This window comes from Sapajus apella, unplaced genomic scaffold (genome assembly GCF_009761245.1).
Source record: "Sapajus apella isolate SASKATOON/1434 unplaced genomic scaffold, GSC_monkey_1.0 scaffold766, whole genome shotgun sequence".
Classification (NCBI taxonomy): Eukaryota; Metazoa; Chordata; class Mammalia; order Primates; family Cebidae; genus Sapajus; species Sapajus apella.
The window spans coordinates 1-27,842 of record NW_022437692.1 but is presented as its reverse complement, the minus strand read 5'-3'; the positions used below and the strand labels follow the sequence as shown (position 1 = coordinate 27,842).

The 27,842-nt window shown below is 36.4% G+C and overlaps 1 protein-coding gene and 1 pseudogene across 2 annotated transcripts; one reads left to right on the top strand and one right to left on the bottom strand.

The window, feature by feature from the left end:
* Positions 1 to 1,415: 1,415 nt before the first annotated feature.
* Positions 1,416 to 26,450, bottom strand: LOC116546321 (contactin-associated protein-like 3). Its single transcript, XM_032272623.1, has 6 exons — positions 26,419 to 26,450; positions 14,444 to 14,647; positions 13,558 to 13,742; positions 11,886 to 12,029; positions 7,502 to 7,763; positions 1,416 to 2,612 (listed from the first exon to the last, which is right to left on the bottom strand). Exons 1-6 carry the CDS (start codon positions 26,426 to 26,428, stop codon positions 2,374 to 2,376), a joined length of 1,044 nt encoding a protein of 347 aa, XP_032128514.1. The 5' UTR covers positions 26,429 to 26,450; the 3' UTR covers positions 1,416 to 2,373.
* LOC116546320 lies at positions 26,202 to 27,835 on the top strand (annotated as a pseudogene). Its single transcript, XR_004266671.1, has one exon. The product of XR_004266671.1 is annotated as a phosphatidylethanolamine-binding protein 1 pseudogene (transcript).
* The last annotated feature ends 7 nt before the right edge of the window (positions 27,836 to 27,842 follow it).

Here is a 27,842-nt window from a genome sequence, read left to right as displayed (position 1 = left end):
TCCTTAAGCTAACTTTGCTCTTCTGTAAAATTTCGCATGCACAGCTGCATTCTTCTGAGGGCTCCTTATGTTATCATCCATTCAAGATAAATCAAGGCATTAGCTTCTTGAAATTTTAAAAATCTTAAGCTCTTCAGGTTTACTTTGTGTCTGCTTAGAGGAAAAAAGCACCCAACTAGAGATATAAATGTGTACATTAATAAAAGGTCGATGGAGGCACAAAAGATTATTTGAGCTAAGAGTGATTCATGAATGAGGCAGCTTCAAATGGGAACTGGTTCAGGGACCCTTTCAAGGGAACAAAAAGGACATCTTCAGTGAGGTAAATATAGTAGCAAATTTTTGATTAGCTGTAGTTATACAATTGCCTTACTTGGTTGATCCTGCTGGAAAGTCTCTAGTTATATAAGTTAATTGGTGGCTTCTGATTAGTCAGCCTTAAGTTGGACTTTTTTTTTTTTTAAGGCATTTACAAGACATAGCCCAAGTTAAGTTTTGCTTATATTGGCAAATCAAGCAAAGTTAACACCACTTACAAGGTCAAAGATTTCTCAGGTCATTTTAATTTTCTTTAACAATTTAAATACACACTGTGTGCCAGAGGACAGCTCACCGAAGTCTTTGAATGTCTGTGGCTGTATATTTGGAAAAGTACATATTCCATGTGAAACACCACATATACTGATGAGGTAGAACAGAATGTATAGGACTGCATGTATATAACAAGTCTTCTATTACTAGATCTACATTTCTGTTGACACACAATTTTTATTACTGAGAAAGGCTGAATATATTTACCTTTCTAGTAAGAATTACAAGTAATTAAGTTACCTCAGTAACACCTCAGTGTTTAGGTACAGTGAAAAGTGGCTTTCTGTATCTATGTCCAGCATGGAATTTCTTACCTAGTTGAAAACTTTCTTATTGAGAATGAGTTTTCTTATCATATATGTGGTGATACGGGATGATACCAGAATGCTTTAATGTACAGGTATCCGTGCCCCCTATGACATGTTTTCTCACAATTGTTTCTCTTAACTGTGGCTTTCAGATATATAAACCTGGGACTCACAGGACCATTCTAGAATACATAGCAGGGTTTTGCTGTTATTCCTAGCATGTCTTTTCATAAAAAAAAATCCTTGGCAATCCCAGCACTTTAGGAGGCTGAGGCAGGTGGAACATGTTGTCAGGTGATCAAGCCTATCCTGGCTAACACGGTGAAACTCCATCTCTACTAAAAATACAAAAAAATTAGCCAGTCCTGGTGGCATGTGCCTGGTCTCAGCCACCCGGGAGGCTGAGGCAGGAGAATCACTTGAACTTGGGAGGCAGAGGTTGCAGTAAGCTGAGATCACACCACTGTACTCCAGCCTGGGCAACAGAGCAAGACTCCATCTTTAAAAAAAAAAAAAAAAAAAAAAAAATCCGAACTTCCTTTACAATCAAAAGATCAAAAGATCCACTTGTTTACATTTCTTTAGCTGTGTGAGTTTTTGCAGTCAGTTTGGGCTGCTATTAACAGAATCCTATGAACTGAGTGGCTTACACAACAAATGTTTGTTTTTCTCAGTTCTGGATGTTGGAATGTCGAAGTTCAAGGCAAAGCAGATGAAGTGTCTCATTCATAGACCACAGTCTTCTTATAACCTCACATGGCAGAAAAGGCAAGGGAGTTCTCTTGGGCCCTTTTATAAGGGCACTAATTCCATTCATGAGGGCTCCACACTCCTGACTTAATTACCTTCCAAAGCCTCCTGACAGGATCACTTTGGGGGTTAGGATTTCAACATATGAATCTTGGGGGGAAGCAAACATTCAGTTCTTTGCACCAGTGTAACACCAATTACACTGGATTCATTTAATATGCTTCTCTCCTATTAATCAATATTTGTTTATTACTGTCAATGCTTTGAAAGTACTTCATAATCAGAATATTTCCTATTACTCCTCCATGTAAAAAATATTTATCGATCTATCTATAAGATGATCTGTGTACTAATAATGATTCAATAGTATAGATTTAGATGTAGACTTAAATATATAATATTTTATGTAAGCCAATGACTTTAGACAATATGATTTGTTTTGTTTTTACAAGCTAACTCTCAGAAGTATAAATGGATTTATCTGCTATAGAGATGTGTTTATGATATTTGATGTTGGAAAGTTTCCCACTTATTTCTTATTTACTATGTATAGCTCAAATATATTTTCTTTTAACGTTAAATGAAAGTATGAAGTTATTTAAACAGCAAGGAAACTTTCTGCAGATATTTTTGTATTGGGAAGAAAAATTGATTAAAGTGGTTTATATTTTTTACAAATTCAAAGGTATTAATTTCATGGCTAGAGATAAATTATTTCTTAGTATTAACTTGGTTTAAATTTGACTAGAGACTCAAGATGCAAAGCAATAAACATAAGCGTGGTTCCACTGCCAATGTAATTCAGTTGCCTTCTCTTACCTCCAAAATAATAGGTGTCACCTGAATCAATAAGCACAGCCACCAGGGGTTGAACAGCTGTGTCATCATCTACCACCACACTCACATGGCTCCACTTAGCAGATAAGGACACAGAGTGCCACTGCCCATCGTTTAATCCAGCACCTGGAGGAAATAAAATCAGTCAGAGACAAGTCTATGAGTTCTGTTAACACTTAAAAACAATTTGCTTCAGATCACTGAATAAGTCAGAGAAGAGCAGTATTTACATGTTGATGTATCGCTGAAAAAAAATTAACCACCTATCTTTAATTTAAAAATTTCATTTGTTATGACAATAACACGTGGATGAAAATATTACTCTTTCTGAGGAATCACTATAATAAAATCTGATAATGTGCCTGAAGTAACTATAATTTAATTATCAAATTTATATGTTAGAAGCCTGTACAATGGGATGAAAACAACAGTTTGCTTCAATCTTCAAATGCAAAACTGACTTGCTTCACTGAATCTAACAAAAATATTTTACAAGAATCAAGAAAGTGAGTTGATAAAAATGATGCCAAGAATGACTGTGAAAGGCTTTTCTAAGAAAAAGTTGACACATAATAATTGTACATAGGGGGTGCAACAGGATTCGAAATGAGGGGAAGATCACTAGATGTCTGGCGTACAGCGCCCATTAATTAAGGTAAACCCTGCTTTCACTGTCTGAGCTATTTTACAGTCCTGTAAATTGTAGGAAACTGATAGTAATGCAAAATGAGTTGTATCCATAGAAATGCAAATTCCTCATGCCTGGTGGGGTACAGTTGGTTACTGAACAATTTCCTATCTGTCTGTAATTCATTTTGGTATTTCCTATAAGCCTGCATGTGTAGTACTTTGAATTCTCCTCTGAACTGCTTGTAACATCTTACTGGTTTCTTCATTAATTAGTTAAAATCTTTAACATATATACATGTGTTTCCAAATTGACATATTATTATTATAGATATAATTATACTGTCTTTTAAAGGTTATTATTGGCTTGGCACAGTGACTCATACCTAATCCCAGCACTTTAGGGGCCGAGGTGGGCGGATCACCTGAGATCAGGAGTTGAGACCAGCCTGGCTAACATGGTAAAACCCCATCTCTACTAAAAATACAAAAAATTAGCTGGGGGTGGTGGCATACGCTTATAGTCCCAGCTACATGGGAGGCTGTGGCATAATAATCATTTGAATCTGGGAGGCAGAGGTTGCAGTGAGCTGAGATCATGCCACTGCATTCCAGCCTGGGCGACAGAGTGACACTCTGTCTCAAAAAATAAAATAAAATGTCATTTAATATTTGATAAAATGCTTAGAAAAGAACTGGAGTTGTATGTATAAATACACTGGAGGTGTATTTATATATATGTACACTATTTTTATATATTTACATTCACATCCACATTATTTTATGATTCTTAGAAGTAATTATGAAATTAATCTTGTGAAATAATTTGATAATATAATGAATTGCCTTTGATGGTAAATTTAAATGTTAAGGCATTTAAAATCACTAGAGGTATTCTGTGTTTTAACTGGTAATATGTCAAAGATACATGCCAATAAATGGTCTAAAAATAAGATTAGCTTCATGGGGCCTATTAAATTAACATTGCATTGAAGTTTAAAATTAGACCAAGATCAAAACTGTTTCAGAAGTTACATATATCATAATAAACTTTAGATTACTAGAAATTTTTCTATAAAGTTAACATTTTAGTTGATAGTCTTAAGAAACCTGTAAATTATTAAAATGACTCTGTGCTTGATTTATTTTTCTTCCTAACATGCATTTAGTATATTATTAGCATTTCAAATGTAGTACTTCTTAAAAATTATAAATTAACACTAATATTTTAGCTTTCCCTTTTAACCTTCAGTGATATATGAAACAGAAACAGAATTAATAACAATGTGTAAGGAAATAAATTATACTTTAAAATCAACCAAGATTCTGGATGTCTTCAATGTAAAACTAGGCATTGTCTACACACAATCTCAAGGATTATATGATTCTGCAGGTCAATATGCCTTCTACCTTCTTTGAATTCTTGTACCACCCTGTGAATTGTAGAAAATTGAAAGCAGGCAAATTATTACTGTCCATAGATATGCAAATGAATTTTGGCTGGTAGAAATATGATTGACCTTCCTGGTTCCTCTACCCCATCCCATGGAATCAGCTAATTTTACATTATATGCAAAATCATTGCAGCTTTACTGCTTATATATATTTTTGATTCTTTGAACCTATTGTAACATCTTACTGATTCCTTCATAAACTAATGAGTTAAACAAAATCTTTGACATGTTCTTTTTATAATTGCAAAAAGTGCCCTCTTTAAGAATATCTTTTGACAAATAAAAGCAGATCTTTGTATAACTGTTTTCACGTCTATCATCCAAATTTGTTTTCTTTTTATTTTCTATTAGGTTGTATTTGGCCTTTGGCCATAGTTGATGCCCAAGAAAATCAGATACAGTAGAATCTAGAAATATTTTAATGAGAAGTTATTAAATTACTTGCCCACAACATAGATGTTATTTTAAATACATTTGAGTATGAAGATGATCTCTTGTTAACAACTACAACATTTTAAATGCAGAGGCAAAATATCACACTCACAAAGCCATGAGCTAAAGCAAAATCCTGATGAGATTTAAGAACTTTAATTATATTTAATTCTAGTTATTGTGCAACCCAGAACTGGAGAAAGTGCTTGCTCAGCACTTCATTGAATCCGGAATATATGCAACTCATCAGCAGTAAAGCTGAACCAACTGCTGTAGGAAAAAAATTAAAGGCGGTTTTTGAAATGGGCAAAAGAGATTACTGGATATCTTTTCAATGGAAAGATTAGCTGATGTTGCTGGATTGTAAACCATAATCTTTGACTAGATTACTTTCCAGCTGCGTAGTGACAGAAGTTAACTTGCAGAACATGGATAATAATGCAAATAATGCTTGTCCATAGAGATGCAAAGTGTGTACAGGGAAGGGTTTTGCCTTTTCCTGTGAATACTGACAAGTTTTGCTAGGTTTGCATCTGTTTGCAATTTCATCTCAACATCTCTTTTCTGACTATAAATGTATGGTACTTCTTTAAACTGACCTTACTGGTGTAAGTGTAAACACAAACCAAAACAAACAAAAACTTTCTTAGTGCCAAAAGGGATATACACTTTCACTCACTGTTTTTCTTAGGGCATTTCTTTTAGAAAACTTGTAAATCTTTAAAATCTTAAAAAACAAAACAAAACTTATTTAGCCTCTTTCTTGTTTCCAGGAGTGTTTTTCTTGAGGACCTCGGAGATATTTCTTTAAATGTAGACATCAAGAAAGGTAGGGCTCTTATCTCTCTGTCTCTGTGGTAGTCTAACTTAGGTGCCTGGCTCCAATTTGGAACTACCCTCTTGTCAAACAGACATGAAGGACTTTGGTTTTCCTTTGCATAGGGATTGTGCCTCCCCGACTACCAGGTGAATTTAAGATGGGCTATGTGTAGTAAATAGCACTGTCAAGTCCTCTTACTTGAGTACAAGTTGTCCTTTTTCTTTAGAACACGTATGTAATGGGGCATATCTGCCTGGCTACATAAATGGATGAGATTTGTCTTTGCAATTAGCGATTGCCTGAAATATGCATCACAGTCTGGTTTAATACTTCATAAGAAGACTGTTTCTTTTCTACCTTGTGAAACTGATTCACTATGTTGGTAGGTAATTTTATCTTTATTTCCCTAACCCTGGTTCTCTCATTAATTGATGAGTTAAAGAAAATCTCTGACATATGTTCATTTTGTGTCTGTGTGGGGGTCATAATTTTAACCTCTTTCGGAAAAAATCTTGTGAGTAAATGGAAAATAGGTTTGCATTTCTAAAAGATAAAACATATATATCCCCTCTGAATATCTGTTTTATCTCCCATAAAACACCTGTGTGATGTGGACACAGATCCTACCCGCCAAAAGGAATCTCTTTTTGAGTATGATAATCCCCTGGTTTCAGGCAGAAGTCAGTCTCTTCCTCTGTGCCTTCTTCTTTCTTAGATTACACTACTCTTTTTTTTTTTTTAAGGCCCGGTTTGGTTCTGATGCCAATTTATGCAAGATATTAGGACCCAGCACTCCTCCCATGTGCAATTCCAATCATCAAAATCCAGCAGCTCTGTAGTTAACAAAGTTGTCCACATCTCACTGCACCTGAGATTAGTTCCCATCTATTGTTACTCAGTCTGGCCTCATGGATGTGAGCCCCTAAGCTAGCAGGGATGTCAAAGCATTTGCCTAATAAAAACAGGCTCTGTTGAGGAGTGGGGATGAGAGGGCCTGTGTGTGGGGTGGGCACTGTGCTAATAAAATCAGACTTCCTATTGTTCTCTCTGCAAAGGAGATCTGAGGTTTACCATTTCACAAGTGAAAACAGCTAGGCTTAGGAGCTTGGTGATTTGCATTTCAGAAGGGCAGAAGGTGGAGGAGCTGAGATTCTTCCCAGGTGCCAGGCTATCCCAGAAAACTAATCAGTCATCGACAAAAGAATAACTCTTGGTATTTGCTGGCATCCTTCACTATAAGGTGATAGTTACCAATTGCCTTCTGTGTATAGAGTAATTCTGCTCAGTTCCTAAGAGGAGAGGCGGGGCGGAGAAGGGAAAGAAGTGAGGACAGGAGAGGAACATGCCTCTGGGTGTTGCCTGTTCTATGAAGTCTTAACCCTAGTTCTTTGGGATGGAGGCTGGTATGTTTGTCAACAAATAGAGCTTAAAGGTATTACATAGTTTCCTTGTATATGGGGGATGTATATCTGCAGAAATATGTATTTCTTATTTCTCATATATAGTCATTTTGGTCAAAAGAACACTTTAGTGACAGCTATGTGTGACATACAGGAACAGTCTAGAAGGAAACAGTTATTCGTTCCTCTACTGGGGGCATCGAGCGTCTCACTGCCTCACTCAACTAATCACCAAATGATCACCATGTGGGTATCTGTCAGGTTTGTGGGAAAACATGTTACCTGCTGTGACATTCCTTGGTGACTGTCCCAGCTGGAAGAGACTCAGTTTGAGCTTGCCATCCTTAAGAAAGAGGACGAAACTCCCTGAATCACGGCGAAGTTTGCCGAAAAGCAAATGTCCTGCTCTGTTCCATGTTCGAAATTGAAAAGCGATAGACACTTTGTCCTCCCCAGAGTTGCCAGGCAGAGCCAGATAACTCCTGGAGCTCAGAAAAGTCACAGGGACAGTCTGTGGCTGTGGACATGAGAAGGACACATTTCCCTATAAATAAAACAAAAAAGCACGTTGAGCAGCCTTAAGGGTGGTGCTTCTATCTAATTAAAGACAGATTGTACAAAGACTTACAAGGCATTTTATCAATCAGGATTTTATAAATTAGTTTGCCTGCTAAAGCTGAAATCTATGCAATGTATCTTCTCTTTCAACATAAGTAGTAGTATAATTGGGCAGACATCCATGTGGCTTTCTGTGTTTTGTGTGTGTGTGTGTGTGTGTGTGTGTGTGAGAGAGAGAGAGAGAGACAGAGAAAGACAGAGAGAATTCTCCATTTCTTTACTTCTCAGCATTAGTAAAGGAGTCTCAATATAATTTTAGTTAACAGGAGTTTAATCTATGCCAGCTATTTTCCAGGCCCTGTGCTAGGCCTGAGGATACAGCAAATAACAGGACATTTTCATACTCTCAGTCGTTCTCCTGAGCAACATTGGTTCTTCCCTACACAATCCTCCAAATCTCCTTTGAGCCAGCTTACTATTTTAGTGGTTTCCTCATTAATGAATGAATTGACTAAATCTTTGACACATGCTTATTTAATATCTGTATGGGTCATATTTTTAGCTACTGGAAAATTATATTTGACAGCCTTCCAAATGTTTTTCAGATCTAATAGTTATATACAGTGTTTGCATACAGCATCTTTAGCATGAAAACATTGATTCTTATATAGTCAATTATGTCTATATTGTATTTTACAGCTTCTGAGTGTCTAATCTTTGTTAGGGAAATTTCATACTACCCTAGGTCCTACGTACAATCTCATAGATTTTCTTCTAAAGTTATTGCTGTTTGTTTCTCATCCTCCTTAATTTACATATTATTATTGTGTATAAGACAGTGATCATGCTTATTTTCTGCCTTATAGACACTTGTTTGTTCCGGCAAAATTTCTGAAATAATTCATCCCTGTTCCATTGAATTGAGCCATATTCCTTGTTACTAATAATAACTTTGCACATAAACTGGGATCTTTCTGGGATCTCTCCTTTGTTCTACTGATTTCTTGATTCCTGTCCACTACCATAATGATTCTAGTATAGCAGCTTTTAGTATGTTTTAATATCTGCTAAGTCAAGTACCATCTTACTGTGTTTTTAAATGTTTTTTGTTTTGTTTTGTTTGGTGGTGGAAGGAATAAGAAATTCTTGGGCATTATTCACACATAGTAATTTCAGTTCCAGAGAAAACCCCCAGCAATTCTGATTTTACTTAGATTTCCATGGATTTATTTCTACTAATATGCTATATATTATTTTAGAAAAAGAATGTTACTAGAGCAAGACAATCTGGGGAAGTGGCTCTCAAACCTGGCTCAACAGTTGAGTCACCAGAAAGGCTCTTAAAATCCAGATGCAGACCAATTAAAATCCCAGTCTCTGGGAGTGGATCCAGGTAAGGATATCTTTTTAATCTCCTCTGGTGACTTCAAGATAAAGCCAACTTTAAGAGCCACACTGATCCAGGGGTAAAACAACTTTCAAGACTGAATCATATTTTTTAAAAAATTGCCGGGTGCGGTGGGCATGCCTGTAGTCCCAGCTACTCCGGAGGCTGAGGTGGGAGGATCACTTGAGCCCAGGAGTTCTGGGCTGTAGTGCGCTATGCCGATAGGGTGTCTGCAGTAAATTTGGCATCAATATGGTGACCTCCCGGGAGCGGGGGACCACCAGGTTGCCTAAGGAGGGGTGAACCAGCCCACATCGGAAATGGAGCACGTCAAAACTCCCGTGCTGATCAGTAGTGGGATCGCGCCTGTGAATAGCCACTGCACTCCAGTCTGGGCAACATAGCGAGACCCCGTCTCTTAAAAATAAATAAATAAATAAAATTCTGTCACAACATACTTTAGAAATGGATATAATTCAGTTATCATTTTATAAGAATCTTTAATACACATTATAACTGTATATATCAATCAGAACATTTCTTACTATTTTTGTAACTCTGCTGAATGGGAAATAGTTTTCATTACAAGAAAACATTTGTGGAAGAAAATTTAAAAAAGAAAACATTTGCCATAACAAATTAAATACCAAAAGCTTACAAGTAATTGGCGCTGATCCATAGTTCACATTTAATCACTGGACTATTACATGTTTTTAATCTTTTCATCAGCTTCATATTTCTTGACCTTGTCATTTAGATGGGCAGCTGCCTGCTAGAATAGAGAAGCAGGGCTTCTTGCCACAAAGGAGTGCTTGTTAGTTAACTGAATGAATTCTGGCAACTGATTTTGCCAACAAAACATATTTTTAATGTTTTCCTTTTATATATTGGAACTACTATTTTCCTATTTTTATACAGAACACATAAAATCGTAGTTATTCTCAAAATTGAATTCCCATAATTAACATTATATATCCATATGCACAATTTGGAATAAACTGTCTTTTTGTTTGTATTCGTGTGAAACTTACACATTTTAATAACCTCATTCAATGTAATTAGTAAATAGTTTTCTTGAGGATGATACCCAGAACCCAGAGATACCAGTGTAATTGTGGTTCTCCTTACTGACTATATTCAATTAATAATTCCATCAATAATTCAGAATAACATGAAATGTGTATGAAAACCTGTGTCTATTTTCCTCAAAAAGTCTTGTCTCTTTGTGTCGTAAGGCCCAACCCACTCTTATTCACCTCAATGACAGTATCTTTGGAAATAGCCCCATAAAAGTTAGGGTGGGGAGGAGGGTTTCTTCTGAACACCAAGGACTGGCAGATAAAAGGTAGCTTAATGTTCAGAATGTGTTACGTAAGGCTTCTTGACACTGATGCCCATTGGCCAAATACGTCTTTGCATTTGTATCTGAGTAAAGCATCTTCAACAAAGCCAACTTCAATAACCAGGTCTTTTTCTTTTTCCTGTTGAGCAGCACTTATTATGTCAGTTTCTCCATGGATATAAACTTTAGGTAGAGGGCTATTCCATTTATCTCCTTCCTCTTTTCATTTCTTTTTAATCTTATCAAAGGAAGCTGCACTCTGTGGAGCCTTGCTATCACTCTTCCCTTTGGTGTTTTCCTTTTTCATGTATCTTGATGGTATTTTTTATTTTTATGATCTCAGCATGGTACTGTTCATAGTAGAACTTAGACTTCAAACCTATCTTCTTTTTTTTTTCCCTTTACCTTCTTGGAAAGTTCATGAGCTTCGTAACTGTTTTTCCCTTTTTTTCATGCTAACCTAAGTGATGTATTCATTGTGTGGCCTGGTGACACAGAGTCAGAGATGTTTTCAGGTTTTGGTCCTGCAACCCATGAGCCAACTCCTCCAGCACATAACAGGAAAAAATATTTTACAACAATACGAATAAATATTCCCACAATGCACTTCTAAGATACACTGACAACTAAATATGAGTTTTCCCTTAAATTCCCAACTTAGATATTTCAAATTTTAAACATTGAAAGAAGTTTATTAACTGATTTGGAAATATTTCCAGTTGATTAGGGAATGATACGTCATTAGACATTGCCAATGCAAAATAATTGGTCTCCTGAGAATAATAATACCAAAAACACATGCAACATATGAATTCTGATTTCCATGTAAAAATAGAAGTTATTTTATTTCATATAAAAAATGAAACAACTGTGTTCCATGAGGCATATTTACTTTATACCTTTTTATGCATAATAAAAACTACTATATTATTCTGGGTATGGTGGCTCATGTCTGTAATCCCAGCACTTTGGGAGGCTGAGGTGAGCATATCGTCTGAGGTCAGGAGTTCGAGACCAACCTGGCCAATGTGGTGAAACCCCATCTCTACTAAAAATACAAAAGCAAACGAAAAAAATTAGCCAGGTGTGGTGGCACACAACTGTAGTCCCAGCTACTAGGGAGGCTGAAGCAGAAGAATCACTTGAACCCGGGAGGCAGAGGTTGCAGTAACCCAAGATTGCACCACTGCACTCCAGCTTGGGTGACAGGGCAAGGCTGCATCTCAAAAAAAAAAAAAAATTACTATATTATATGGGCAGCTGTTAAAGTAAGAGTTGATTCTTAAAATATTATATGAAATGGAGACTTCACGTGAATAATTTTTAAATGCAAAAAATAAAATGTCCTTTTTTCTTTCCTTCCCACTAGGCTTCCTTACCATCATGAGGATCCGTGGTTTGTGTTTCTTGGCTAATTCAATAACGTCCACTCCATTATAATAAAGATTTTCTAAACACCCATGAAAGTTTTTATGTGTGAATTCCCGTGCTCTTCCAGGTGTCGGAATTCCCCCAAAGCTGATCTTAGAAAGAAAAATGACATAAATAACATTGTTTAGTGATTTTCTGATTCATGTTTAAAGCATTTATAATTAATAGGCATAGCACTAATTGTCACAAATCCATTCCTATTATCTTAGATTTCCAAATGAAGTGTTCTATCATACTTGCTAATTCCAAATGAACTGTTCTATCATAATGGGAGCTCTTAATACCTTTATTTCTGACACCAGACAGTTTTGAACAAACTTAAAGGAAGGAGTCAACACACGTTTTCTACCACGTCGAAAATGTTACAGCCATGTAGTATATTTTTGGCTTTGTGGGTCACATGATCTCTTTTACAATACTCCACTCTGACACTGTAGTACCAATACGACAACAGACAATACATAAGAAAAGAGAAAATGTTCCAATAAAACTTACTTTTTTGAACAAAAACAGGCTTTTATTTTTTTTTTTATTAAAAAACGGCCAAACTTGGCCTGATGCCCATAGTTTGCCAACCTCTGCATTAGATATTATCTTTTGCTATTGCATGGTTAAAGTAATAAAACTATGAATAATCTGGTGTAGAACTAGGATCTTCAGTATAATATTATATGCCAAAGCTACTTATGCCAGTAAATATCACAACATTTTTGGTTTTTTCTGATCCTTCATACACTTTAAGGTGTCCTGTGAAGAACTGGAAGAATAGATGATATTTAACAGTGTAGCTTAGATACATATGGGCAATGTTGCAAAAAAGCATTAATCCCTTAAAAATATTAGGAAATTGTTTATATATATCTGACTTTCTTATTATGTAATAAATCTATCAGTATACATCTTGCTAACTTCTCAAAGTTATCCTAGGTAATGCTATATTGGTTAGGATTGCACCAAGACAAGAAAAAAAAAATTTCGCAGGAATCTGCATAGTCAAACAGCAAGTGTAATATACCAGATGAAATTTCAAATATATTCAATATCATTGCTTGCTGCCTTGATATTTCTTCATTCGTAGATCTCCCCAGCCTAACACTGACTATTTACTTCCTTTCAAGACGGAAAAGATGATGTATAAAAATAAACTGATGGCTGGGCGTGGTGGCTTACACCTGTAATCCCAGCGCTTTGGGAGTCCAAGGGCAGACGGCTTGAGGTCAGGAATTTGAGACCAGCCTGGCCAACATGGTGAAACCCCATCTCTACTAAAAATAAAAAAATTAGCTGGGCATGGTGGCAGGCACCTGTAATCCCAGCTACTCAGGAGGCTGAGGCAGGAGAATCACTTGAACCTGGGAGGCGGAGGTTGCAGTGAGCTGAGATTGCGCCATTGCACTCCAGCCTGGGTGACAAGAGTGAGACTTCACCTCTAAAAATAATAAAAATAATAATAATAATAAATTGAACTATTAGAAGGCATAAACAGTTTCAAAGTAACAAGACAGACATATCTATTACTATGTATTTGTCAACATAGTTCTGAATTACTATAAAATGGCATTTCTCTATGCAGCTAATTTTTCAGGTTATATTTAACTTAAACTATATATCTATAATAACCTCAAAATTAAGATCCAAGTAAGTGGATTCTCCCTTTGCTTGGAAATGATGAGTGTGTTGGTCCACGGTGAAGTTGACCTGTGTGTCAAGGAGCTCGATGAGGACGGAATGCCAGTGCTGGTCGTCCAGCAGGCTGCCCAGGGTGAGGGTCACAGGAGCAGTAGTGGAAGACAGCTTATCATTGTCTTAAAGGAGAGGGAAAAAAACACTCAGTTACTTCTGTTTAAAACCATGGCTTCCCTTTTTTCGTTGAGCATGACAGTTTGCATCCAACTTTCCATCTTACAGAGTTGTTTTCTCACCTTCTCCCCATCTTGAACACAATATCCTTACTGTTTTTACTTCTTTTTAAAGTTCAACTCTACATTGTGTTGAAATTTCTTTCTTAGTAACTTATTTTTTCTATTATTCATGACATTTGTATTTAAATTGCCAATATTTTCTTTCTTAGAACCTCATTATCAGCACTCTTAATTTTATAATAATCTATTCCTGCTTTTGTGATTGTATGTATAATCACATATATTATGTATGTATATATATATACACACACACACTAAACACAGATATGGTGATCTTCTTGCACAGTTTGTCAATACATATGCTGTTTACAGGAATCATACTTAGGATATGTACGTATTGCATGCATCTATTAGTAATGCTCTTAAACTTTCATTTAAATTTGTTCATTGGAGTTCTACTTTGCACTTACTGTCCCAGAGTAACTATCACTTGTGTATTTTTTATTTCTTAAAGGTGTTCTTGTTTAGATGATAAATTATATGGTGATTTTATGTAACTGTGAAAAGACTGAGTACCAACAAATGTAGTTTCATGTAAACAGAGTTTTTTAAAGCACTGGTTTAAAAGTTCAAACATTTTTTACCTGAATTAAGAAAAAAGACAAGCTTTCCTTTAATTAATTCCAGAGTAATGTGATTTCCATGTTGTCCTTCTCTGTGAAGTAGAATTCCATTGCTCTGCATGGCTTTAAATTTCAAAGAAATAATGTCCCTTATTGATTGTAAAGAATTTTTATCAAGTCTGTACAGCAGAGCACTTTGTCCATCAAAATAAACCACCTCAGATTCTAGGAAAGAAGATATTAAAAAACAATTCTAAATATAAATATGCCATACACTTAGCACATTGAAAATGTATGCATCGATATACCACACCACACCACACACACACATAGACACACACACACAGACACACATTGCATTTCTAATCCATTCATTGAAGGAAAAAACTGACAATAATATATTCTCTGTTGGCATCGTGAATTGATATATGTAATATCCATTGTTAGATTTTACTAACATTTTCTCAAACTTCATCATCTAGAAATGCTTTTATTAATCTAATCCCAATAGCTCTTATCTTTAGAGCAGCTCATTTCTTCTCATTCTGTTTGATTAAAACAATCAAGGAAGAAGTTGTGTTTCACTACATAAATTCTTTATTTTAAAGTCATTCTTATATTAAATATCCGTGTCACTCAATTTAAAAACCTTATTCATTCCCAGTAGCTTTGGCTTCTCTTCATTCTTACACATGTACCTACTTTACTAAAGATTGTCTGTTTGTAAAGATACACAAACACACACATATCACTTATTAAATACTGCTTTAGACATGTAGTAAATGTATTTTAAATAAGCTGACATGTAATATTTTTCTCAACCCTCGGCCAATGGTACTGCTAATGGGCACTGCAATGTGTCAATTTGGCTGGGCCATGGTAGACGGTTTTTGGTCAAACACTGGTCTAGATGTTGCTGTGCAGGTACTGTTAGATGTAATCAATATTAAATCAGTAGACATTGAGTAAGGCAGGTTAAACCCCATAATGTAGGTGGGCCTCAGCCAATCAGTTGAAGGCTGTAAGAGAAAGCAAGAAAACTGAGGTTCTCTAGGGAAGAAGGAATTTTGCCTCCAGACTACCTTTGGACTCCAGCTGCAATATGAACTCTTACCTAGGACTTGTCAGTCCCTACGATCCAGTAAGCCAATTCCTTAAATAACTCTACATGCACACAGAGATACACACACACACACACACACAGATGTGCACACACACATCCTATTGGTTCCATTTCTCTGGAGAGCCCTGACCGATAAAAGCACAGAGGTTTTGTTTTTTTGGATGCTTTGTTGAGAAAACATGGCCTTAACACCTGTTTTGGTTCTTCCTGCTAAAGCTTGTCAGAATTCCAATGCTGCCACACTCTATCAGTTCTCTGACAGGGTCTTAAAATTTCACTGTAAATGTCACATATGTTCAGTTCATCAAAAAAACAAGTTATTTTATCAGTAATATAAAATAATATTTGATATATTTGTTAAAATCACATGAAGTAATGAATATTACCCAGAAAATCTTTTTCAAAAATTAAAAAGAAGAAAAATAAGCAATTGTCCTTTGAAAAATATATTTATTTAATAAATGAAGATGCACGAAAACCCAGTGAAATATGAAACTATTTGAAGCTAACTAGCTGATGTCATTCAAGCCAATAAGATGGCATTATTTGTTTAATTATTATATTTAATTTCACAAAAATACTACTAGTACTTTTTGCATGGCTATCCATTTTATTCATATTATTTGAAATATATATAATAAGGCACACTTCAAAAATTGTCCATTTTATATAGCTATCATTTAAAAATTTAGAAGTTTGATTTTCTCACATTGGGTTAATTCCTTATACGGAATTAATGTATCAACCGCATAATGAATGAACACTACATTCTGAGTAAAATATGTGTAAACTAAACAATTATTCCTTGTTATATAATTTATTATATGTTCATGAGAAAAACAAAACTCTCTGTCAAATATAAATGAAGACATGTAATATTATTATTTCATGGCCATAAACAAAGGGAGACTTGAAAAAGACTGACTACAGACTTTCACATTTTTAGCAATGCCCTAATACTTAGGTTTTTATCATGTCTTTATTTGTTGCTTGAAGAAAATGCTACTATTTGAGCTATACTTTTTAGTTGACTAACAAAAAAAGTTTTCTTCTTGAAAGCTTTTTTCTGGATTATTGCAACCTATATGTTTCTTTTTCTCATTCTCACTATGTTTCCCGTTACTCTCCAATAGCAGTACTGATCTTCTAAGGCATGTGAAGTATATTTCCTGGAATGTTTCCCTCAGGCAAAATAGAATAGTAAAAAACTTATCAAGTAAAAGAGACATAAAGCAATGACCTTGAAACTCTTTTGTCCTTTAGATAATGCCTTGATTTTCTCTTCATTGTAACCGTTAGTGCTTGTATCTAGAAATTTAACAATATACTTATAGCTCATTTTGCATATTTTAAAATAAAAACAGATTAATGAATTGCAAATTCGAACTTTCTAAAAAGCATAAAACACTCAACTATGATTTATGAAGACAATACATAAAAATATGAAACTAAAAAAATTATGTTTGAGATGGAGAGCACTTAGTTCAGTAAGTAAGCAGTAATGAGCTCTCCAAGATTGGCGCTGGAAAGGGACAACTCCCTCATAGTCCTCCTTGAATAAGATCCTCCCACTGGAGAAGCAAAATTTCAAGTCTTGGTGCTTAGAAGTAATGCTAAAAGGTAAACTCATTTCCCACTTGTCCACAAAAGTCATACTTTAGCATTTTAAAACACTTGCAAGAGCAAAGAAAAGTCCTCCCAGCTGGCCAGGTGCAGTAGCTCATGCCTGTAATCCCAGCCCTGTGGGAGGCAGAGGCAGGGATATCACCTGAGCCCAAGAGTTTGAGACCAGCCTGGGCAATGTGGTGAGATTGGTTGTACTTGCCTATAGTGCCAGCTTCTTAGAAGGCTGAGGTGGGAGGATCGCTTGAGCCCAGGAGTTTGAGGCTGCAGTGAGCCATGACTGTACCACTGCACTCCAGCCTGGGCAATAGAGCAAGACCTTTTCTCAAGAAAAATTATGGTTAGGTTCTCCTAACTAGCCATAATCAATGCAAATATTCCCCTACAATATATATTTGAATGAAACACTGAAATAAAACAATTTCAGTAACATATTTAATATTTTATCAAAAACCTGTTGGAAAAAATCCCTTGTATGAAATTTAGTTATATAAATAGGAAATATTGTGGGATACTGGAAAATTAATGTCACTTATTATGTTTACAATAAAATCCAACGTTCCTCAAAATTTTCAGAATAAAAGACTTGCTATCCAAAATGAATGCAGAAAACTTAGCTAGTGGTTTAAAATAGGAAGTGCTTTTCTAATTTTACATGAATTTAGTTTATAATTATTAGCTTTATTAATTAAGATTATAGTTTTGACTGGTGAATCTCTATCAGTATTAGCAATGTGGGCCCCTGATACATTAGTCTACCACCATTAGATCAGGAGCTACATTTTCTAGTACACTAGAGTATACACTGCGTGGGCTTGAATCCTGGTTCCATCCTGGATAAGTTACATAGCCTCTCTGTGCCTCAGTTTCCTCATATGTGAAGTGAGAACACATACACTTCTCTCTTACAAGGTTGTTGCAAGGGTTAACTGAGTTAACATTTGTACTTTTACAACAGTGCTAGGCACATGGTGCCCTCAGTGGACATCAGCCTCATTATTACTGTCAGGGCACTGGGCAGAGAAAACAGATGGAAATGAGTTTAAAATAGCACATAGGGGATTTATAAGAAAGTAGACAGCTTAAAATGATAACAGGTCTAATTTTTGAAGGACCTAGGAAATCTTCCGTTTCTATCAGGAAAAAGAGATTTACAACCATTCATCCACAATTACATAGCTCCTTCTCTGCCAGCCAGCTTGTTCCTGGTCTGACTCACTTCAATCACTGGTGACCTACATCTTACTCAGAAGTGTTAATATATCTTCCTCATTTTTTAGTGTTAGAGGACCATGAGAGTTTAAAAATGATACTTGAAGATTATTGGTGCAATTATGTCTTGCCACACCTCCTCAAAAAGTACTGGAAGAGCTAAGGACAGATGTGTTCACGAAGTTCCCGAATACTAACTCTTGCAAGATAAAGAAGTCTGTCATAAAATATTCACATGTCTAGGAAAAACTGTGTCGAAGTAATTTTGCTAAAATACGTTATGTCCTCATTCATACAGCTAATATTCACTGAAAGCCTTCCATGTGCTAGGTGAAAGATAAAAATGCAGAAGGCAATGAATTACTTGTAAGGAGCCTACCATATAGAAAAGAGGACATATAATCCTGAAATATGATGATTTCTGCCACATTCACAGTGATGCTTCTGTAAACAGGCATCTGGCCCAGAATGACTTCCAAGAAAGGATAAGGAAGGAGTCTATCTGCTTTAGACTCCTGCAAAGTATGAAGTCTCTGAGAAGCTAAGACATAAGTAATTAACTAATTCTGAGTTGCTATTTTCTTTATTTCCTTATACCATATTTTACCTTCATTTTACTTTTGTTAGAAACAGAGATTCACTTTGTTGCCCATGCTGTAGTGCAGTGGTACCTTCATAGCTCACTGCAGCCGTGAACTACTGGCTTCGAGCCATCCTCTAGCCTCAGCCTCCCAAGTAGCTGGGACTACACGCATACACTACCATGCCTGGCTAATTTTTAAATTTTTTTTGTACAGGGTCTCACTATGATCCCAAGGCTGGTCTTGAATTCCTGGGCTCAAGCAGTATGCCTGCCTCAGCTTCTGAAAGATTATAGCCATGAGCCACCGTGCCTGGCTTACCTTCACATTTTTCACACCAAGAATCTACTCTTAATTCTGGCTTCTTATTACCATAGCATTACTTTTCTGCTTCTCACCATCATTCTAAGAACAGGCATGTCTCATCCCAATCCTACCTTGCACCCCCTTTTCAGGGGAAACATATCAACAGTAAGAGGAAAATATTGCTTGAAAACAGCAAGATTCTATACAGTGCTAATGCTGATGTCTTACTTTTTTGTAACAACAACGACAACAAAAAAAACGTTATTCCACAGAAATTTCCCTAAAGTGTTATATCAACTTCCTAGTCAGATCGACTAAGAGTGATTACTTGGAGACTTTAGAACATGAGCCTCAACCAAACCATGAATTAGGATTTCTGTGGGTGAGACCCAGGGGTGTGCATATTTCCTAAGCTAACTAGGTTGTTGTGATGTACACGAAGGCTTCAGGATGACTTATCAGGGATAATGGGCAAATTACAGAATTTACTCTAAATAAATTGAATATTAATTCCAATATGGGAATTAATATTGCATGGCTATCCATGCAATAGTAATTTTTTTTGAAACAGTAAAATCCCTCAAGGATTCACGAAGTTCACTTTATTATACAGGTGAACTTTGATCATCAGGATGCGCTTATCGGTAGGATTTCTGGTAGCGGGCACAGGCAGCAGGGCCTCCAAACTTTTTGGATTCACAGTGCCGGGGATCAGCTACCAGCAGGGTCCAGGCATAGTGGCTCACACTGTAATCCCAGCACTTTGGGAGGTCAAGGCGGGCAGATCATTTGAGGTCAGGAGATCGAGACCAGCCTGGCTAACATGGTAAAACCTCACCTACTAAAAATACAAAAAATCAGCTGAGTGTGGTGGTGCACACACTATTTAGGAGGCTGAGGCGGGAGAAGAGCTTGAACCCAGGAGGCAGAGGTTGTAGTGAGCCGAGCTCACTCTACTGCACTCCAGCCTGGGTGACAGAATGAGACTACCTCTCAAAAAAACAACAACAAAAAAAAACCCCATAATTCCAAAATGGAAATATGAATATCATTTTCATAGAGTTATAATTTATATTCAGTAAATTTAAGGTTACAGTTCAGTGAGTTTTAACAAACATATATACCTAGGTTATTGCCAACAAATCAAGTTATAGGCAATTTCATATCAACTCACTAATTGCCATTTTTATCAAACTCCCAACACTGCCACCCAGACCCAGACCCAGACCCAGGAAACCAATGATCTATACTCTGTAACTACAGATTCATTTTGTGAGTTCCAAAATTTCATAAAATTGTATCATGCGTATGTATTCTTTTGTGTCTGCGTTCCTTTGCTAAGTGTAATGTTTCCGAGATACATGCATGCTGTTCCATATATCAACAGTCTGTTCCTTCTTATTGCTTGGGGTATTCAACTATTTGACAATCCATTTACCTGCTGATAGACATGTGAACTGTTTCCAGGTTTAAACGTTTATAAATAAAGCTGCTAGGAACATTTATACATACATCTTTATGTTGACATATGCATTCATTTCTCCCAGGTAAATACATGGGAGCGGAAGTGCTGAGTTATATATTAAGTGTATATTTAACTTAGAAGAATGCCAAATTGTTTTCCAAAGTGATAGTATCATTTTCACATTTCCTACCAGCAATGTATGAGAATTCCATATCTTTGCCAAACACTTGGTGTTTTCACCCTTTTTAATTTTAGCCATTCTGCTAGACGTATAGTGGTTTCTCAATGTGTTTTTTTTTATTTCTCTAAAGACTAGAGATGATTTGTTTTAATGTAATAAGTTAGAATAGATGTATTGGGATTCTATAGCTCAATTTGGGGAGGATGATAATATTGAATCCTGCAATCGATGAATACACAAAACTTTCCTAGGAAATATTTGCCTTTATTCACTCACATAAATTCTTTCCTTCTGGATATAATAAGAGGAACTTAGGGAAAACAGGCCTTGCTTCTACATTCTAAGTAAAAGCCTTGATCTCGCTCTTTAATTTTCATGCATGATCTTTTCCCTCTGTTTTTCTTTCCTCTTTCTTTACTCCTTCTCCCATTTCCTGGTAAAGATAAATAGTCAATTGCACAGAGTCTGGAATCCTCTGTGAGCAGGATTCCAGTTCTTCAACTTATTTATGATGGACATGGATTTACTTTTTCTTCTTATTTTGAGTTTCTATTTTTTTTATATTAAAAAATTTTCTCTTTTTTTTTTTTTGAGACAGGGTCTCACTCTGTCACCAAGGCTGGACTGCAGTGGCATGATCTTGGCTCACTACAGCCTTGACCTCTCTGAGATCAAGTGATCCTCACACCTCAGCCTACTGAGTAGCTAGGGCTACAGGCACACACCACCATGTGATAATTTTTGTAGTTTTTGTAGAGATTTCTGTAGGGGTTTTTCCATGTTGCCTAGGCTGGGCAATCAAGCAATCTGCCTGCCTTGACCTCCTAACGTGCTGGGATTACAGGCATGAGACACTGTGACCAGCTCTATTTATTTTTTGAAAATATTTGTTGAAATTTAATTAGCACTTCAGTGTTTTATAGAAAAATAATTTTCCAAGATATTAAGCCCATTGTATTATAAACACATATTATATGAAAAAAGTTATATACACTTTGTTTTCTTCAATACATTTCCCAGGGCATTAAAAGAAATGCAGTTATATTTTCAGTTATGACAAGCAAACATTCAGAAGACTTAACTTCTTACCAAGGACAAGTATAAAATGTGTATATATATATATATATATATTTTTTTTTTTTTTTTTGAGACAGAGTTTTGCTCTTGTTACCCAGGCTGGAGTGCGATGGCACGATCTCGGGTCACTGCAACCTCTGCCTCCTGGGTTCAAGCAATTCTCCTGCCTCAGCCTCCCAAGTAGCTGGGACTACAGGCATGTGCCACAATGCCCAGCTAATTTTTGTTATTTTTAGTAGAGATGGGGTTTCACCATGTTGACCAGGATGGTCTCGATCTCTTCACCTCGTGATCCACCCACCTCAGCCTCCCAAAGTGCTCAGATTACAAGCGTGAGCCACCGCGCCCAGCTTAAATAACCTTCTTGAAAGTTTTAAAGATCTACTAAGATAGCCAGGACTCGAGAATGTCAAGATCTTAGAAGGTAAGTTCAGAATACTCTTTCTGCTTTTACCCTTGAAGCACTAGTCAACTCCTAAGGAGCAATGAGCAAAAGACAAGGTGGCCAAACAGAAAGTGCAGGGCAGCTATGAGGCTGTGTCACAAAGCAGGGGTCTCTGTACAGCCATCATAATTAGAAGTCAGATGAGAGAATTCAGAGACTTTCAAAGAGAAGTTTTGGTAAAAACCCTCAAATCTCAGTTGGGACTACAGAAGCATTGTACTCCAGATATATAAAGTAGGGACTGAAGCGCTGCATTGAGTCAGCTAAACACTTATTTGAATTAAGATCTGTGCCTAATCTAAAAGCCTATCAGAGGCGGGGTGGGGATTCTCTGGGGGATCATTTGTCTTCTCTAGCCTCTACAAGTTTTTGTCCAAAATGTCCAGAATTCACCCAAAATTATCAAGACATCAAAAACAGAAACAAGACAAAAACTAGACAATGGAAAAGATCAAGAGATAATCCAGATACTGAAGTTAACTAACATTCTTTATAACTGTGATTATTATTTCCAAGGAAACAGCAAGATAAGGAATTTCACTAGAATATATCAATAGAAATTCCAAAACTGAAAATTGCAGTAACTAAAATGAATAACTAATTGGTATATTTAACAACAGATTGATCAAAGCAGAAGATTTTATTAGTAATATAGAAGATAAAGCAGTACAGAATGTCTAGACTGCAGCATAAACAGAAAAGATAAAAGAGGAGATAGAGAGAGAGAGGAGGAGGGAGAGAGAAAGAAAGAAAATAAGATACAAACATCTCAGACAGATGTAATTGGGGTCTCAGAAAGGAGGCAGGGAAATGCAAGACAGAGGCAATATTTTGAAGAAATAATAGTGAAGAATTTTAACTAATCTAATAATCAATTCATAGAAAAAGGAAATTTAGTGAAATCCAAAGAGGACAGATTCAATGAAAACTAAAATAGCCACATCAAGGTAAAACTGCTGAAAATCAAAGACAAAGAATAAATTCTCAAAAGTAACCAGAAGAAAAATACACTTTTCCCTTATAGGATAAAAATCAATTGCCTATTGATTTCTTAATAAACATGATGAAAACAATAGAATGACATTTTTTAAAGGCCAAAAGAAAATAACTACAAACGATATTCTCCATCAAGCTGAAATAGCCTTCAAAAATACATATAAAATAAAGACAATTTTCAAGCAAATAAAAGCTACATGATAATTTATTACAGCAGAACTGGGCTAACACAAATATTAAAAGGAGTCTTTCTAGCTGAAAGAATTTGATTCAGAAAGAAGCATGAAAATGCAGAGAAGGTAAATAATGTGAGTAAATTCAAGTGAATACTGACTGCAAAAACTATTAAATTTTGTGATTTAAAAATATATGTACACATATACACATGTATGTATGAAACTAAAATGTGAAGTGGTGGGAGGGGTTTAACTAACGTAAGTTATACATAAATTATAACATAAGTTGTACTTATATCCTCGTATTGTTTGGAAAGTGATATAAAGTAGTAATTGAAGTACCTAGGAGAACAAAATTAAAATAGCAGGCAATAGCAGAAAAACTGGAAAAATTTAACTTGATTAACCCAAAAGAGGAGAGAAAAAGGAGCATAAAACAAGTGGACCAAATATAAAACAGGGAGTAACATGTCTGCTACAATTTCAAATATGTCAGTAATATACAAGTGGACTAAATATAGCATCTAAAACTCAATGACTTCCAGACTGGATTTAAATACTAAAGAGAGAGTTATTACATATAAAGACAAAAAGTTTGAAAGTAAAGATTAGGAAAAGATATTCCATGAAAACACTAACCAAAAGAAATCTGGTATAGCTATATAGTACTATCACCAGAGAATGCAGACTTCCAGGCAAGAGGCATTATTAGAAATAAACAAGGATATTTATTTCATAATTTCAAAAAACCAATTTTAAGGAAGATAAAACAATTCCCAATCTATGTACGTTTAATGAAACAGCTTCAAAATATGTAAAACATGTATCTCTCTTCATTTTACTGGAATTCACAGTTCAGGCATGCTTATATCAGGCTAATTGTAGACACAGAGGAGGACAGCGGATACACCATAGACTCAACTCAGCCTATCATTAGCCAAAGCAAGTCACATGGCCGGCTCAAAAATCAGGGGTCAGGGAAGCATATGCCACTCACAGGCACTGGTAAGGGACAGGTGCGGAATTGGTGCTAGTGATGCAAACTAGTACAACATGTATATGTAAACAGTGATGGAACAGTTAAAGGACCTTTAGAGAGGTAGGTAGTTCTAGCTTCATTAGAACACCAATGAAGCAATACACACTTGGACAATCTCAGGAGTTATAAAAATTTCCCATGTCTCAAATTCTAATCAAGGACAGGCAAAATTTTGGAAGGGAGAAAATAAAATTTGCTTCGTTTGTCCAGTCACTGTTCATTTTGTTTCATTGGAAACCTCCATTTGCTGTCTGTAGTTCTTATAGAAAACAATATAGCACTCAGTTAATCCATGTGAAACTGCTAATATTCAACTGTATTCGATCTACAAAATTGGCAAATATATGTTTCACCTAATTATAAGTGGAGCTAGAATGGTGAATAAGAAAAGGACTCATTGGTAATAGCATAGCTACATAAGACAGAGTCTGAATGACATATAAAACTATTTGAAGACTAAGTTTTAAGAAAATGTAACAGAAAATGCATGAATAAAGAATTACCTGTGAATAATAAAAAAATGATTTTCACTTGGGACATTATAAAAGAAATCTTCATGAAAAGGACATTTTAGAATTCTGTTAATTATCTGGGCTGTACTCCAAGTATTAAAATTTTAAGAAAGAATCCTCCACTCCCAGGTCCCTTCCCCCATCAAATTTTCTACCATTAAGGGACAAAAAAAATGGTGAACCAAGCTCTTCTTGGTAATTTTTTAAGTCAGCTTTGATTACTCACCTTTTTCTTTTTTCTTCATGAATTATTGCCCAAGACTTACAAAGGAATAGAAGCCCAATTGCAATTTATCAGAAACGTGAATCCGACAAAAACCCTGTTTGTGTATTACCTAGTGAAAATACTAAAACACCAGCATGAAATGGAATATAAGCCCTTAAAATCTGCATTACTGGACTGGGAATTAAAGAGATGAGAAGGATACTAACCACCTGAGAAAACAACAGGAAGAGGACTCTTGTATTTTTTTTGCATTAATATAAAAGAAAGTGGAGTGATTTTAAAGAACTCTGAAATTGAAGAAAATTAAAGCTGGCACAATAAAAAAGAGGAAGGCACAGAATCAAAAACTAAATGTTTAAGTACAATACAATGCGGCTTGATGCTGTTCCTCCTTGAAGTAGAAAAGAAGCTGCTGCCATCAATCAATATAGCAATATATCAAAACAAGTATCAATATGAGTATCCTTTGTAAAACCTCGCCAGTTATGACTTATCAAGAAAATGGAATTGGTAGTCAGAGGACTGGAGTCCTCTCCCTGTCTCTGATGATTTGTAGCTACTGTACTGCCGGCCCTTGGTGTGGCTTTTCAGATTGCTCACCTGGAATATTTGGTGTTAAAAACTGCCTTTCTATTACATAAAGAGGCATCAAATATCAGATGGAAGAATGGAAATATAACTGTAACATCTTTTATTTTCTATTTTTACTAGAGTTATTATAGTTTTTAACACTAAAATATATAATATAAGATACCTTCCTTACCTGGATGGCTAATATAAGAGAGAAATAAATGTCTGAAATTTTGATTCATTATTCAGATTTTTTTAAATCATCTATCAGACTTTTTTCCTGAATGTCTTCATTCATTCACTCAGTGCAAGGCTATGGTGCACTTAGTATGTTCCTGGCTCTGTACTGGGTGCAGGTGTTACAGCAATGAATGTACTTTACCCTGGTGTAGCCTGCTGTCTAATGAGGAGGAAAGAAATTAGGCTGCTAATAAGACAGATACAGATACATTATAAAAAGTGACTATAGCACATGAAGTCATACTATCAGCTTCCTGGGAACTTACAATGAGGAACCAAATTTAGAGTGAGGGCCTAGGAAGTGTCATTCAAACGAAGATCCAAAGGAGGAGGTATAAATAGCCCGCTGAAAACATGGGGAAGGAGCATTTCAAGCAGGGGAGACCATGGGTGTAAAGGCTTTGAGTCAGTAAAAAGGGTAATACATTCGACAGTGGACAGGTAGCAGGAGACAGCAGCAAGACGTGGCATTGGAGAATTATTCAGGGACAAGCTCCGTCAGGCCTTGCTGGGAGTCTGGATGTTATTTTAGGAACAACAGAAAGCCACTGAGGTAATTAAACAGGGACATAATTGCATCAGTTCTGCATTTTTAAAAGATAACTTGAGTTGTAGTGTGCAGAATATAATGTAGTCAGCTCTGAACAGAGGCAGAGTGACCTAAACGTGGAAGGCAATTTCCATATTCTGAGGGATACCAAGTTTAGATTAAGTTGGTAGTAGAGCTAGAGAGAGCCGAAATCATGCAAGGTATAATTTGGAGGAAGAATACAGAATTTAGTGATTTACTGGACACAGAGGGCAAGGGAGACAGATGCATCAAGGACTCATAGGGTTCTGGCATAAGAACCTGGGAGTTCCCTTTTTGTTCTTGAGAGATGCCCTTGAAGGCCTGGACAGGCATTGGAGCACAGGGAGTTTATTTTTCTGTCTAGGGTTCTGGGAAACAATCCTAGAGTCCTGGGTGTGGCTTTAATCACGTTTGAATAATTGAAAGTGCATTTTTTTTCTTAGGAATCATCTTGATTATTGTGTGGACTAAAAATTGGAATGGTCAAGACTAAAGACAAATAGCTGATTTAGGAGGCTGGTGCTCATTCAGGCTAAGCTGGAGGGAGAGAGAGAAACTCAAAACGTATTTAGGAGATAGAATCAGGTTTGAGTCAACAGGTGGCTGCTGGTACTGTTTTATAAGATAGAAGACAACGGAGCCCGCCTTCCCGGGCCAGTGTGTGGAGGTCTCCGTGTCGCCATTGCCGCCCGCACCTGACCTGCCGCGGCACTCTCGGCTGCAGCTCTGCTCGGCCCCGCGATGCCGGTGGACCTCAGCAAGTGGTCCGGGCCCTTGAGCCGGCAGGAAGTGGACGAGCAGCTGCAGCACCCGCTGCATGTCACCTACGGCGGGGCAACGGTGGATGAGCTGGGCAAAGTGCTGATGCCCACCCAGGTCAAGAACAGACCCACCAGCATTTCGTGGGATGGTCTTGATCTACACCTTGGTCCTGACAGACCCGGATGCTCCCAGCAGGAAGGATCCCAAGTACAGAGAATGGCATCATTTCCTGGTGGTCAACATGAAGGGCAATGACATCAGCAGTGGCACAGTCCTCTCCAATTACATGGGCTCGGGGACTCCCAAGGGCACAGG